The sequence below is a fragment of the Lissotriton helveticus genome, chromosome 7, assembly GCF_964261635.1.
Source record: "Lissotriton helveticus chromosome 7, aLisHel1.1, whole genome shotgun sequence".
Taxonomy (NCBI): Eukaryota; Metazoa; Chordata; class Amphibia; order Caudata; family Salamandridae; genus Lissotriton; species Lissotriton helveticus.
The window spans coordinates 931209088-931224805 of record NC_136068.1 but is presented as its reverse complement, the minus strand read 5'-3'; the positions used below and the strand labels follow the sequence as shown (position 1 = coordinate 931224805).

The following is a 15718-nucleotide window of genomic DNA, read 5'->3' as shown; positions in this document are numbered from 1 at the left end:
AAATTTAAGTTACACTGTGATTTCAGTGGCAGCAAACACTTTAAGGATCTGATTTGTGCACATACTACCATGCAGCAGCCACCCTAGTTTTCAGGGGGGTGAGATGTTTTTACATTTGCAAATGTTAATATGCGAAGAGAAACAGGTAATGTAATGTAAATAGGTACTTATGGGGCGCGGCTACTCCACAGAGTGTCCCGCGCTGAAAGACCTCGAGACAGACAGTTGGCACTTTAGCAGGATGGGGAAGGCAGAAATCTATTTCTGGAATAGCCAGGTTTTTAGCTGGTAAAGCAGTCACAGCCCTGGCATGGCTCTCACTCACAATTCATGCATATGCGATTGAGACATTTCAGGGTCAGATTATTGTGTGGAACGAGACTGCATCACTTTCCCTTAAGATCCACTAACTTGTAAATTAATAGTTTGCCTTTACATAGCAAGCACCCCCAGTGCCAATAGTACAGGGGTTCACAATTTTCATTCTATGGGTCTAGGGTTCCCAATCCTATCCAAAGCATGTGTTGCCTATGGTGCCCAACCAATGAAAAAATGTACTTGTCCCACCTCCATTTCGGCTCCCTTCCACAAATAGTAGCTTTGTTGACCTCATTCAAAGCATTCTTATATCTCTTACCATGATTGCCTGCATTGCTTTTGGAATTCTACAGACTAATGGCTTTTTCCAACAGGGGCTGTATTACTCTAAAGGCCCTTTTAAAAGGTGTCCCCTGCGCAAACAATGAAAATGCGCCGCATTACCATGAATGATAGTGAAAAACAGAGCGGCTGCATTAAAGCCGCTCTGTGTTTTCATAGTGCAGACAGAAACCTGCCAGCACTTTAAAGGGGGATTAGAGATCCCCTTGCAGGTGGGTGCACTTTATTATCCTACATGTTTCGATCCACACAACCTTACTGGCTTCAGTTACTGTATTTTCTTCCAGGTTACTTCTAATGGTACAATTTTTTTTTGCTTTACTCTATATCAGAATATCAAACTAATTGCCTACTAGTGAATCTGTAAACTACTTCAACCTGAACCCTTCCGACATGATCACATTGTACCTCTCGGTTGCTAAAGATCTATCCACTCCTCTACCCAGTCAGTCTCTTCCCCATTCCACATCCCCTCTTCAGGTGAGGCCACAAACGTGCTTCCAAATTAGATGTAAATTTGAGGAACTCCTCATGTTCTATAGTTTCAAGCTTTAGATCCATTGAGAAATATGCCCTTTTGTTGTCCTTTCACATCACCTAGCTCTTGATTCAAATTATTTTGCTTCTCTGATCTTGATTGTTGATTCTCCTTTCCTTGGTTTGGTAACAGGCCCGCTTAGTATTGGCACTGGCTATGGACCCGCTGAGGGCCTACCCAGGTACGCTGTGTTCTAAAGGGGTCTAGAGGCCATGTAGAAAGTTTGGTGGATTAAAATAATTGGATCACTAGCACAAAGAAGACTACAGCTCAAAATGTTAAGGTTCAGAATGCGAACTCCATTAAATCAGAGATGGAAAGAAAGAGCATCCCTGGAGTTTCTATATGCCGTACAAAACAGCTGTCGTAAAGTGAATAACCAGTCACCCACTCTATATAATGCATTCTTTGAAAACAGTCTTATAATAATACGATCAGACTTTTTTCTTAATTTCCCATTTGTTGCCAAGTTCTCCCAACTCTCAATATAATGCTTTGTAACCTTCATATATATTTCCACTATTTATGTGGCCATGCGCTTCTGTTCATGTCATACATGGTGCCCATTCTGCCACTACCCGTGAACCATACTCAACTAATCTACAATCATGGGCAGCTACTTCTTGATTGCAAATAATGAAGATTACAACTTACATCATTAAGTTGAAATAAGATCCATGCTCACATTTGTGGCTTGATAAAAATATGTACACGTCCCTTCAAGACTTCTTTCAGGATCAAACCTTTTAAAAAGTCAATTATAGGAAAACTCTTCTAATTTGGGGTATAATCAAAGCACATTTGCGAGCATACTAGTAAACATATATCCACAGAATATGCAACCTGATGCCATTACATCACAAAGTGGACATCTACAACACATTTCTAATCTAGGTCTTGTATGTATGCTGTATTGGAGTGAGGAACTATGTACTACGCACATTGAGCAGTATCCACTGAGTAGGTTTTCAAAGCTAAATGTAATTGTATTTAAAACATTTTTTTGGGGTAAAAAAATTGGAACCTCTTAATGCCTGAGCTGTGTACGATTGTTGTCTTGGAGGAGTTACAGTTACTAGTTTCATGTGATATTATTATATGGCTGCATATTTACAGAGCCCAATACTAGACAGGACAGACATATCAGGTAGGACATGGCGTGTATCTCAAATAAATGATTTATATAAAGTCTGTTTTTTAATGCATCTCTTTGCAGTCTTACTAAGCTCTGGAAGACACTTCTCTCATATGTATTGTCTCAATCCACCTGCACAAGACTCTTCTCTTCTAGTTCTTGCATGATACACCCAACCTTTTTAACCCCTTCCCTCATCCATCTTCCCTTTGTACATCACTAGGAGAATCCTAGTAGGTGTGGAAATAAATCCGTCTCAAAAGCAACCTGGGTTTCACAATGCAGCAAGGTTGATTTTTAAACTGCCAAGAAGAGCACATGTCACCCCCCTGCTACAACAGCTCCCGATCAAGCAGAGGGTCAGGTTCAAGGGCATGTGTATCGCACATAAAACACAGTAATGAGTGGCGCCCAATAACCTCAAAGACCGCTTGAAGCCTTATGTGCCAGGACGATGTCTCCGGTCATCTGAGTCTAGCTTGTTGGCCTGCCCGTGCTTCAATAGAGCTACTTTGGGGGGGGGCGGGCTTTCTTAGTTGTGATTCTTCAGCTCTGGAACGAACTACCGGATAGTATGCGCATGGAAGCCACTGAACTCCCGTTCAGGAGGAAATTCAAGACCATTTTGTTCACTGAGGCATTTGGATAAGTTTACCCTAATTTGTGCAGAGTCCAGCAGGAATAATTGATTCCCGGGTTCTTGGTCTAGGCTGCAAGCGCTTTGAGACCTCTTGGTGATTTGGCGCTCTATAAATATAAACTAACATAACATGTCTTCCAACTCGAACAATCTGGGATTTTCTCTGCTATGGTGCAGAGACTGCCACCGTACAGGTAATTTTTGATGCTCTAACAAACATGGTTAATGCTGGACTTGGTCTCTAGTTATTTTTAACCGGCCTTGGATAGCGTTGACCTTTAAAGTCTTACTTGAAACCCTGAATTTACAAAAGGGAATAACTGAAACATCCCTATTAGGTTCCCCTCAAACCTATCTGGCCGAAAACAACTGTACAGATGGAATTATGTATACTCGGTCCTTAATGTTCAACCTATACAAGATGCTACTTATTAACTACACAGACAAAAACACAGTTATTCCCCAGAAATCTAAAGACCCCCTAAATACACCTTGAAACATAATTGAATAACATGCTTAAGCTTAAATTCTGCTGGATGTCATGTATACCTTGATGTTGGCAGCAGGTTTCAATCTCAACCTAACCAAGACTGAGGTTGTCCTTCTTAAGGGAAGAACCATGAAGTCTCTTATCTATGTGTCTCAAAAATATAAACTCCGATATCCTTCCCCAAGTATCTCATTGTCTGCTAAATCCTAGACTGAGACATTCAGCGTACTTTCTCTCTCACGGACCACATTAAAAAAAAAATAAAAAAAAATATATACAAATAAATATATTTTTTTTAAACAGCAAAGTTCCAGCTTACTGTGAAAAATCAAATAATTCTTCCTTCCTACAAGCTTCTTGTCCAGGCTTCTGCCCCTTATAATGCACCCACTAATACAACTATGGTGGCCCCATCCCAGAATGGACCACCTTTAACCTATATCCCCTGGCAGTCTGGCAAGACTCTTGGAATCTCTTACGGCAACCATGTACAAACATAATGCCATCCCTTAATCGGTAGCCATGGAAATCTCTGTAAAACCCTAATGTCTAAACCTAATGTTATCAATGTGTATCTCACCCAAGGTTCCTACCTAGGAACCCAAGAAGTACATTTCCCCTGGTTGAAAAACCCAACCAATAATCAGATGACCTTGCAGGTTAACGTTGACTGCTCATCTGACACTCCTTGGAAAGATCTTTGAGAAAGCAGTCATCAACCATCAGCATTAATCTGTTTCGTTCTATATTTAGACTGTAGGATCGTCGTTGGACAACTGTTTGATAACACAATTCAGATGCATAACAATAAGAACCTTTGCCACCTTGTCCTTCACAACCACTTGGTAGCCTTTCACACAATTGACTATTGGATTCTACATGACACCTCAACTTTCCAAAAGGGCTTCAATGCCGTCATCCTACAATGACTTGTGTCATACCCCTAAAACCCAACCCAGAAAGCCCATAGGGGTTTCACCAGAATGTAAAGTTTTCTGTGATATCCTTGGAGGCTCTGTCTTTTTGACACGGATCTTTGACTCTGGTTTTCTGATCGCTAACAAGGATGTCAAAAATCACCAGTACGCAGATGACTTGCAACTTTATAAAATGGTCTTATCTGGCTACGACACTGATTTCTTGAAGGAATCCCTTGCTATGATCCATGTCTGAATGTCCAAGACCTAACTCAAACTTACTCCTTGGAAGATGGACTTTTACTGGAAACAACAGTTATAGGGCTGACTTGCTGAGATGAAACTTGACAACTCAACTTCTCCACTTGTTAAAAGCATCATCCCTGAGCTTCTTCTTTGACAACAACCATAACTTCAAAATTCAGACTGCGCACCTGGAATCAACTGGTCCTGCTCCATGGAGTGATTATTTGCTTACTGGAGAGTTTAGAACTGCCACCAGGCTCTGGTCTAGTCCCATATGAAAGAAGGTGATGCTATGCTTAACGATGCGTTGGAGAACCACAAGTCCACTGAAGAGCATCCTTTCACTGCTTCGGTAAGGAACTAAGCATCCGTCTCTTTAAACAACAACTCATCACCGTGTAACCATAAGATTACTGGTCCACCCTTGACAAGACCCCATTTCCATACCGCCCTTCTTTACACCATACTCTAACCCACAGCTCAGCGACCCCCCTTGCTGCCAGATCCTCAGTGAAAGCCTCACCCAAGAATTTTCCCCCTCCCAAGTATAAAACCTCCACCACCTTATGTCAGAACTCTTTTAGTAGGTTTTGCTGAAAAGGTTACAAGAAAAAAAACAGAAACAGATGAATCACAGTGGGAACATTTCAACACGCCTAATAACTCTGATATGGGATTATGTCACAGCGCCTCTGGTATCACTTCCTTCACTTTATCTCTCAGATAGGAGAGCTCTGGGTTTAAAAGTGCATGGATATGATAAGACGTTTGTGAAAAGTAGGGAAAAGATTAAAGATATAAAGAAACCTGCTTGCAACAAGTCTACATGGCAACAGCACTGTACCACCAGCCTCTTCTCCAGGTTTGCTTACTTATGAAAAGAGCAGAAATTCAACTAGGACCACTGACTAGTTGTAAAAGAATTTTAAAAAAGGAGGGAGTTACCCCAGTGCTAAGCAGAGGGACGGGGTAGGTACAAGGAGACAAAAAAAAAAAGTCCCTGCAGTCTAATATCAGGAGGGCAAAAGTACCTCACCATGGGCCAAGTGTCTATGTCAGGATATCATTGCATCTCACACAAGTGTAAAATTATGGGAGACCACCTAAACTAGCATTCTAGATTATGTGGTCTCTCATACTTGACACTACTGACATAGACACGTGGCCCATGGTGAGGTATAATTGCCCTCCTGATATTAGACTGCAGGGGCTTTGTTTCTTTTTGTATTCTAGTAGTAAGAGAAACTATCAATTCCAAATTCTGTCCTGGTCATGACCGCTATCATGATATAGACTGAATATGATCTCACCTTCTCCGGCTCCTTTAAACCATGTACAGCTGATAGGAATGCATCTTCCTCATTCAATATGCTCTTCAGCTGTGGAAAATCCAATGGTTTCATGAAAGTGAAATCACTTCTTTCTGAGATTGGAGAGAAGCATGTGCTATAGAAATCCCTCTGGTTCTTGCGCTTGCCCAAACTGACCTCCAAATATTTCATGGTGCCATCTGAGTGGAGTTGGAGAGACGACTGAAAGGGTTTTGAGTATTTTCTGGGAGCTGTTGTGGTAGAACAACATAGGAGACTACAAGTGTCCTGTCTCCTGAGACATACAGCTAAGACTATAATGAAAGTAACAACAGATATTAGCGTAATTGCCACAAGGGAGATTACTAAATATTTAGTCATTTCAGAATTATCGCCATTCTGTATATGAAAATCGTGTGATTTAGGCATTTCTTCATATGTCTTTTCCTCTGTTGATAAAAGAATTGTAACCGTAGTTGACAAAGATGGCTGACCATTGTCTTGTATTAAAAGGATAAGGGTGTGCTCACTAGCTTCAATGTCTTTAAATTCTTTTACACTTCTGATTTCTCCACTATGAGTTGCAACTCGAAACAAGGAGGTATCTGTTGGTTTCAAAAGACTATAGGAAAGCCAAGCATTATGGCCAGAATCTGCATCCACTGCTGTCAATTTGCTGACCAAGTATCCTTTAGGCACATGCTTTGGGATTTTCTGTTTCACGTAAGGCTCATTGGATGCCACTGGATACAAGAGTGAAGGTGAATTGTCATTCTGGTCCACAATAAACACATGGACAGAAACATTGGAGCTCAACTTTGGAGACCCTGCATCTTCTACCTTGATCGGTATATGTAAAACTTGCAACGATTCATAATCAAAAGAGCGCTGGGCGTATATATTTCCAGTCAAGGAATTGATGTACACAAAGGAGGTGATTGGGGATCCTTCAATGTGACTCTCCATGATGGAGAATGTAAGAAGGGAATTCTCGCCCTCGTCTGGGTCAGAAGCAGAGACTGTACACAGCAAGTAGCCTGGACCATTATTCTCTGCCACATGGGCATTGTACAGAGGCTGCGAGAAGAGAGGTGGGTTATCATTTACGTCTGATACGTTGACATGAATTGTTGTCTGTGCTTGCAAAGGAGGTGATCCCATGTCTGTAGCGACTACTTTGATGCTATATTGGCCGATATGTTCTCGATCGAGCACGCCATCTGTGACCAGTGAATAATGGTTTCCAAAGGACTTGAATGTGAATGGCATATTTGGTGATATTTCCAGCCTCACTTCTCCATTGGAGCCAGAATCCCGATCCCTAACCCTGAAAAACCCTACAGCAGTGCCAGTGGGAATGTTTTCTGGAACTGAAAATGCGTTTGACTTCATTATTATCTCTGGTGCATTATCATTTGCGTCTTCTATTTTCACATGAAGGACACATTGACCCACCATCACTGGCACCCCCTTGTCCTTGGCTTGAATGGATAACTCATATAAATTAGCTTCCTCATAATCGACAGCATTTTTTAGTGCAATCTCCCCAGTGTGGGGGTCAAGACTGAACAAATGTTGCATTGACTCCAACATATGGTCTTCAAAAGAATATTCAATTTCTCCATTGGGACCCTGGTCGATATCAGTAGCATTGAGTTTAATTAGCACAGAATGCACTGGAAGGTTTTCGTGCACGCTGACAGTATAGGTGGAGTGATCGAATGTGGGGGCGTTGTCGTTGATATCCAGGACAATCACGGTTATTTGGGTACTCCCTGATTTAGCTGGACGCCCACCATCAATCGCAGTCAGCACCAAAGAGTGGTTCTCTTGCTCTTCTCGGTCCAGAACTTTCTCTAGGACCAGTTCTGGAATAAGTTTACCGCCACTGCGGCGACTCACAGTTAGTGAAAAGTAGGGGTTAGGTTTCAGGGTGTAATCACTGACAGTATTGCTGCCCACATCCGGGTCTTGGGCACTCTCCAGTAGAAATCTCGTGCCTCGGGGCACTATTAGCTCAATAATCTTCAGAACGCGATTTTCGGTAAGAAAGCTGGGGGCGTTGTCATTTATATCCAGAATCTCCACCTCAACCCGGAAGAGCTCCAGGGGGCTCTCGATAATAACTTCCTCGAACAGAACACACCTCGCGCTGGGTCCACACAGGCTCTCTCGGTCTATCCTCTCTTTTACAACTAGAACGCCACTTCCCTGGCTCAGCGCAAAATAGCGCATGTCGGTCTTGTATCCCAGGGCCAGTTTACGCTGAGGAATTGCCACGGGGTCCAATCCCAGGTCCCGAGCCAGATCCCCCACTGAGGTGCCGGGCTCGGACTCCTCCGCCACCGAGTAGCGAAGCTGGCAAGAGACGAGCCCCGTGCTGCAGAGGGACAGGAGGCACAGGACGTGCCAAGTGCGCCTCCGCCCGCCGCCCGCGGGCTCCATTTCCAGCCGCACCTGTCCCACAGTGCTCTGCGGCTGCGGGGGTCACGCTCTCCAGCTTCACGGCCGGGCAAGGCTTGAACTTCAGTTGCTGGGACAGGTCTGCAAATAAACTCCCTGTTCCTTTTCCCGAGTCCTGGTGTTCAGCGTGTTTCTGAGCCGAGAAGAGCGCAGTGGTCACGTGGGAGGTGCCAAAGAGGCGCTGTCAGATCTAGTCGTCAGCTCAGCCTGTGATTGGGCAAGGCCACTGCTCCCTCATCCAATTACGACTCCTTCGACTGAATGATTAAAGTGTCAGCTGCAGAATACTGAAACAGGACTGCAGATTTAAATCCCATGCTGCGCAGTCAGTCACTGTAGATTACTGTAGAAACCTCCCTCCGTCGTGTTACCAGAGTACAAAGACGGCCGGCTCTTGGCATCACAATCACATATGAGCATTACTTGATGCAAAAATATCATACATAAAACTCTGACAAACTTAAAATGGAGTTAGAACGTGGTGTTGACCAACTCTGGGGTATGCGAGGTTACACTGAAAGCGCTATTCATTCTCGTTGATGTACAAGAGAGCTCATACTGGAGTAAATTAAAGAGGTAAATTAGAAAATTAGCATGCCGGCTGCACATCCTCATATGCACACATTACACTAAATGAACTCATACAAATGGCAATTTTCAATAGTATCAACCTAATCCTAGTAATACCAGGTATGCCATACTAAAAAGTTAATAATTAATTTGGTTGAATGGCTCCTGGAATTAGATACCACGCTTTTGCACAACCCAGCTACAAAGTTGGATAAGTCTGCTTCGGTTAAAGAAAAAAAATCTGAAATTTTAACAACTTAACTATTGGAATTAGTAAAAATGTTTTGGCACGCCATCAATAATGAAAATTAAAATGTATAGTTACGTCTGAGACTTTTGAACATGTAACTTTGCTTTATGTTGCTGTGAATTACAGAGGTCGAACGCTAGGGGTCGCCATTAACCCACTCTACACTAGAAAAAGTTAATGGCTATTTCCCCTCGAGTTTCCATTCCTCTGCAATTATTACAGACGCCCTACACACGACTTCCACTCACGTCTAACAAGGGCATGCTTAACTGCGGTGTACAAAGTTAGAAACACGACAATGATAGGTATGTGCACTGCTCACCTGCTTACGTTCCCGAAATCCTCCGAAGCAGGACCGGAATGTATCATGGGATAATTGAGCGGAGACACACCCAGGGGTCTTAATAGGTACAATTTGTTTTCTTGTGAATCTGAAGATATCCGAAATAATTCGTTTTGGCGTTATTTTGGCTTTATCAGTTCTTGGCAGGAAAGGTTTGGTATGGGCTATTCGTTAAAGTCTTGGCAGGTGGCTTGATTTGGAGAGCAACACACCCGGATGTTGTGGCTTGTTTCCCATCTTGTGCGTTTAGATGATAAAACACAAAAGTGCGAGTGTGCCGAGGAGCAAACGCTCAGCCTGTCCTTTCGGATATAAAAATGAGGACTGGACAGTCAGAGCGGATTCCCCGCTATCCCTGGCCTCTCCTGCAGGTGGCAGTCGATGGCTTCAATTCTTCCTCGCCTGAACAGATGTTTTTCCGAACACTGGTGCGAAGGAAACGAGGAGAGATTCGAAATGTAGATGGCCCAAGTCCACCGCCTGGTCACCTTGGTGATCAAGAAACCCAAAGGCGCGGTGCATGGTGGGAGGCCCCGAATACAAAACACAGAAGGATTGTCATTCTGTTCCACTAGTGTGACAAAAGCGGACTTTCGAGCTGAGCGGCAGAGAGAGGATTGTCCACACGAACATGGCCGACCAGCACCGAACATTCATCTGCCGCGGATCACTGTGCGGATACTGAGTTCATCTCAGCAGAGGAGGCGGCTGGAGGGATCGAGTGGAGCACACCTGCTGTGAGTACACACTGTTGTGTGTACCACAGAGACGGTACACAGCAAGGCCATCCTTCAGGGTGTGCTCGTTTAAGACAGCATAGAAAAGATAGGTTGGGTTCCATTCATAGCAGACATTTCCAGAAGGTTCTCTTCCTCTGCCCTTCTTTGAGGTGGTCTCATGTTGGTTACCACCGCGCGGGTGGTCTATAGAGAAAAATGCCATCTGCCAAAACCCTCCTCTGTTGTCGGCATTGGTTTTAAATCTTTTGTAATTTAAGCATAGTAATGCCACGTTTTCAGGTGGATTGCTTCACTCCTACCAGAATCTCTGCCTTTGAGGTGTAAAAGTCCCAGAGAGTTTTTGGGGTGCTTAGTGGTGGGAGGACCTTTGGAATGCACAGTCCCGGCTTTTGTTTACATCGGGCGCATGGCGAGTGTCTTTAGCAGAACTTGTATAACAGACGGACTGGTTCAAGTCTATACGTCACTGGCATGTACATCAGCAGCGTGAGGGGTGTGGGTATACAAGCACCCCGCGCACCCCTCTCTGCTCGACATTCGAAGCGTCGGAATACAATCTCATCAAAAGTGGACTCTCGTCAAACTCGGTGGTTTTCAGTTTAACCACCCAGTATATAAAGTGGTTTTATATTAGAAAAGCTTTTAAGTGAACTGGTTTACCAGACGCATACCGACACCAAGAACCAGCACAGCAGGGGGTCCTATTCTAACCAGGCTTCCTGCGGCGAGGAATGGATTCGCTTACTCTCCTGGGGATCATTCACAGTCAGTTTTGAGGGAAGGCGGTCATGTTTATGACTACCTCACTCATTGGTATGTGCCTCGGTCCACTTGTAGGTTTTGACACCGGGACAGTGTCCCATGTGTGGTGTGCATGACACCTCTGGTGTTTCCTAGGAACCGGGCTGTCTCTACCCATCTTCTCCTTCACATTCTGGCATCCGACCTCCAGATTAGAGTCTTTGTACTATAGTCTGACCTCGATGCTGAGCCTCAGTCTATACTCAAGGACAGCGGAAGCGTCCAGCCCCAGAAGGGCCCACAGCGCATGGACCTTGTCAACTGCTGGCGGTGCTGAACAGAGATGCAAGAAAGCAGCCCTTTTCATCTGCATCCCCTCCGAGAAGACAGGAGACCAACCAATAGGCTTCCTGCGAGGATTCTCACCAGCGAAGTGTTTCCTGTAAGACAAGATGGCTGACACAGGCCCCTCACACAGCGCTGACACCAGCCACTGGGCTCATCTGTCACGTGGCCGCCTCCTCTGCAGCTAAAACGGGAAGTACTGATCACTTTACAAGGGGGAGGAGCCTAGATAGACCCTGCTCTGCGTATTGCACCAAGCAGGTTGGATGACGCTCCACTATCTCTCAGGCAATGAGGAGACCCCTACGAAGGCCGTCTGCTTCAGCCATTTGTAACTTTAGGACACGTGCTCAATATCTGTCTCGCTAACAATACCCTGTAATATTCCAATGACACCATGGACATTTAAAGTCAGTACCTGACCATATACATTCAATAAACGTCTTAGACGAATACACACTACAATAAGGCATATTTAGAAAGTACACTACACTCAAATTCACACTTAATTCAACTCACATTGCCGTCTACGACTAACCCCGGTAGTTGTTGACTAACAGGAGGCTACAGTCTCTGCCAGGAAGTAAAAGGTACTAAAATTCATTTGAATCATTCCCTAAAGGAGCACCAACATAGGCCTCACTTTAATACAATCCTCACAGCACGATGTCTTATATCACATCTTGCAATACATTCTGGATGAGAACATCCGTCTCATGCCTGTAGCCAGTCTGACGGAGAAACTGAAACCAGTTTCTGGCCGCGTCCCTACGTGGCTGGTCATGCCAACTATACGCCGTAATGCACTCCAAGCTACAGCAGACCGCGAATCAGGAGTATAAAACTGTTTGAACGAATATACACTGATGAACCTCTTGCAAAATCTCATGAGTGATGGTTGCTGTCAATGTGCGACAAATGGGCTGGATGACGTCATGACATTCAAGTTTCACTGCTGAAACACACAGCTACTCTCACCTAGTTCAGACAATCATGAGCGGACACGGATGAGTGAATAAGGCTGGGCCTCTCCTAAAAGCCTGACTGTGCCTGGGCAGCAGGGAGCATGCCCTTGGCTTCCATGCCCAAGGCGCTGGCTTCAGTGGGGGCACTGGAGCAGCTGGGCTCGGGCAGCGGGGCCGCAGGGGGGCAGCCGGCAGGGCCCGCGGAGGATTTCATGAACATAAACTCGCTGATGTCGGACACTGGTGAGATGCACGACCTACAGGGAGCCGACGGGACATTTCCGGTCGAGCTCACCTGCACCCCTATCACCGCGTGCCCCAGGCTGTGGTGCAACTGGACGTGCTCGATGAAAGGCGTGCTCTGGCCAATGGGCCGCCTCTGCTTTTTCAAGCAACACCCACCACAATTACCCGCTTTCTTGTTTCCAGAGCAGCCTATCCCGAGGCTCACCAAGCCGATAAAAGCGATCACAGATATGATGGCTAAGGAAATGATTAGATAGACAGTTAAACTAGGGAACTTCTCTTTCTGAGGGGGGGCGTCGTACAAGCCCTGGAAGACCTCCAGGCCCGTGTCTTCCACGGCCACGAGGACCGTGACCGAGGTGGAGAGGGGTGGCTCCCCCGAGTCTTTAATCATGATGACCAGTTCCTGCAGGGGGGCGTCCTGGTCGTGGAGGGCGCGGGTCGTCCTGATCTCCCCTGTCCTCAGGCTGACGCTGAACAGCTTGGCATCCGTGGCCTGCAGCAGGTGGTAGGACACCCAGGCGTTGCGGCCCGCATCCGGGTCCACCGCCGTGATCTTGGTCACCAGCTTCTTGGCTCCCGTCGAGCGCGGGATTCTGCAGCGAATATCCGAATCCTTGCCCACGCTGGGCGACAGGATGATGGGCACGTTGTCGTTCAGGTCGAGAATGAACACGTGCACAGTGGTCCTGCGGGTGAGCGGCGGGGAGCCGGAATCCGTCACTTCCACCTTGAACCGGAAGTAGCTGATCTTCTCGTAGTCAAAGGGGAGCTCGGCGTAGACCAGGCCGTTCATGGAGTTGATATAGACCGGGAAGGCGGTGGTGTCCGCGTTGTCGCCAGGGCCCCGCAAAATCGAATATGAAAGGAGCGCGTTCTGGCCCAGGTCCGGGTCCAGGGCGGACACGGTGCACAGCAGCTCCCCCACTTTGTTGTTCTCCTTCAGGAACACCTCATAGGAAGGCCGGACGAACTGCGGGGGGTTGTCGTTGACGTCAGACACGACCACCGAGAGCTGCTTCTCCACGGACAGGGGAGGGTTGCCCAGGTCGGTGGCGGTGATGGTGAAGTTGTACTGGGGGATGCTCTCCCGGTCCAGCTGGTTCTTGGTGATGAGCGAGTACTGGTGCTCGGAGTCCTTGCGCAGCATGAAGGGCAGGTGGCTGGAGAGGTAGCAGTGCACCTTGCCATTCTGGCCGGAGTCCTTGTCCTTGATGTAGATCACGGCCACCACCGTTCCAGGAGGCGAGTCCTCGGCTATGGACATGGCGAAGGATGCCAGCGTGATCTCGGGCCTGTTGTCGTTCACGTCCACTATCTCCACCAGGACGGTGCAGTGCTCCTCCATGGGCGGGGAGCCCCTGTCCTTGGCCTCGATGTCGATCTCGTACAGGCTCACGTCCTCAAAGTCCAGATTCCGGGCCACCCGGATCTCCCCCGTCTGGCTGTTGATGGTGAAGATGCTGAGCAGGTCGTCCGAGTTGTGGCTCCCGAAGGAGTACTCCACCTCCCCGTTGGGGCCCTCGTCGGAGTCCGTGGCGTTCAGGGTGATGACCAGGACCCCCTTGGAGGCGTTCTCCACCAGGCGGGCGGTGTAGGACGGCTTGTCAAACACCGGGTGGTTGTCGTTGAAATCCAGGACATTGACGGTGATGTTCAGCGTGCTGGACCTGCGAGCAAAGCCGCCATCTTCCGCCGTGAGCACAAGATGGTGGACGGCCCTCTGCTCCCTGTCCAGGGCCCGCTCCAGCACCAGCTCTGGGAACTTGTTGCCGTCCGCACGCGTCTTCACCTTGAGGGAGAAGTTCTCATTGGTGCTCAGGTGATAGGTCTGCAGGGAGTTGGAGCCGGTATCCGGATCCTGGGCGTTCTGCACCTGAAAGCGGACGCCAGGGGACGCTAGTTCGTTGACATTCAGGGTAAACTCGCTGCTCTGGAAGCGGGGCGGGTTGTCGTTGACATCCAGGATCTCCACCTCGATGCTGTACACCTCCACCGGGTTCTCGATGGCCAGCTTGAGGTTGAGCAGGCACTGGGAGCTCTGGCCGCAGAGCTGCTCCCGGTCAATCCTGTCGTTGACTGTGATCACGCCTGTGTTCACATTCACCGAGAAGTACTGCGAGTCGGAGTCCGACAGCACCTGTAGGTGGGCGGCCGTCAGCTTGGCCACGTCTGTGCCCAGGTCCTTGGCAATGTTGCCCACGAAGGCGCCGCGCTTCAGCTCCTCGGGGATGGAGTAATGAATCTGCGCCTCGCAGAAGCCGTAGAGCATGCAGAAGGGGAGCAGCCGTAGCGCTGCAGCCATCACAGCAGCCCGGGTCCCCGGCTCCGGCAGCATCCCGCCGCCCCCTGCATCCGCAGACGGCAAAGATGGAAACCGCTCCAGTGAGAGCCGAGCCGGGCTGCGCGGCCGAGAGGGGGAAAGGGAAATACAATCAGACGGTGTACGGTGAGCAGTGTGGGGTTTTTCTCGCAGGCAGATGCCGAGGTGTCTCTGGCTGGCAACAGACGGGGGGAGAGGAGGAGGGAAATATTTTGCTGATCGCCGATAGCTACTCATTGGCTTCTGGAGCGCTCTCTTTTAACCAATCGCGTGTGGTTGTGCTAGGTCTACGAACACAAGTAGAGCAGAGCCCGACTTGCTGGGTTCTAACACACGGAGAGCAGAGCCTGTCATACAGCACACGGAAGTGAAACCTTCATTTCCCTCCCGCCTCCAGCAGCACTTCAAACACACAGCGCACGCAGACGCGTTGGGAAAGGGATTTCTCGAGCACTGGAAGCTGGCATTTTTAAAGGTGCAATGCTATGGTCAGCATTTCTTTGCTACCACTGTGCTTCATATGTTTAAAAGATGCTTGCATTTCAATTGCCGTCAAAATACTGGTTAAACAAACATGCTTTTAATTTTTATGAGCTGGAAAAACCACACAATCTACAATACAGTTAGAATGCAATTTGCCCTTCCTTGGTTATCTATGTACCTCTAACTCGCACGTGCATCTTACCTTCATGTAATTTTAACCTCGATTTTTTACAAATGCTGATAGTTTTCCAATTACATTAGTTGACCATATACCCACATATTTCACTTTACAGCTCTACATGAAATCAAATAT

At 47.1% G+C, this 15718-nt stretch overlaps 1 protein-coding gene across 29 annotated transcripts in view; it reads right to left on the bottom strand.

The window, feature by feature from the left end:
* The window catches only part of LOC144769402 (protocadherin gamma-C3-like), a 917178-nt gene that overhangs the window by 81966 nt on the left and 819494 nt on the right, over positions 1 to 15718 (bottom strand). Inside the window, exon 1 of one of the 29 annotated variants that reach the window (XM_078653469.1) lies at positions 5937 to 8574. The exons of the other annotated variants lie outside the window; for them this stretch is intronic. Coding sequence (XP_078509595.1) covers positions 5937 to 8381 — 2445 coding nt within the window. The 5' untranslated portion in view covers positions 8382 to 8574. Of the gene's footprint in view, positions 1 to 5936; positions 8575 to 15718 lie in introns of those variants that run through there. 29 annotated transcript variants of the gene reach the window in all.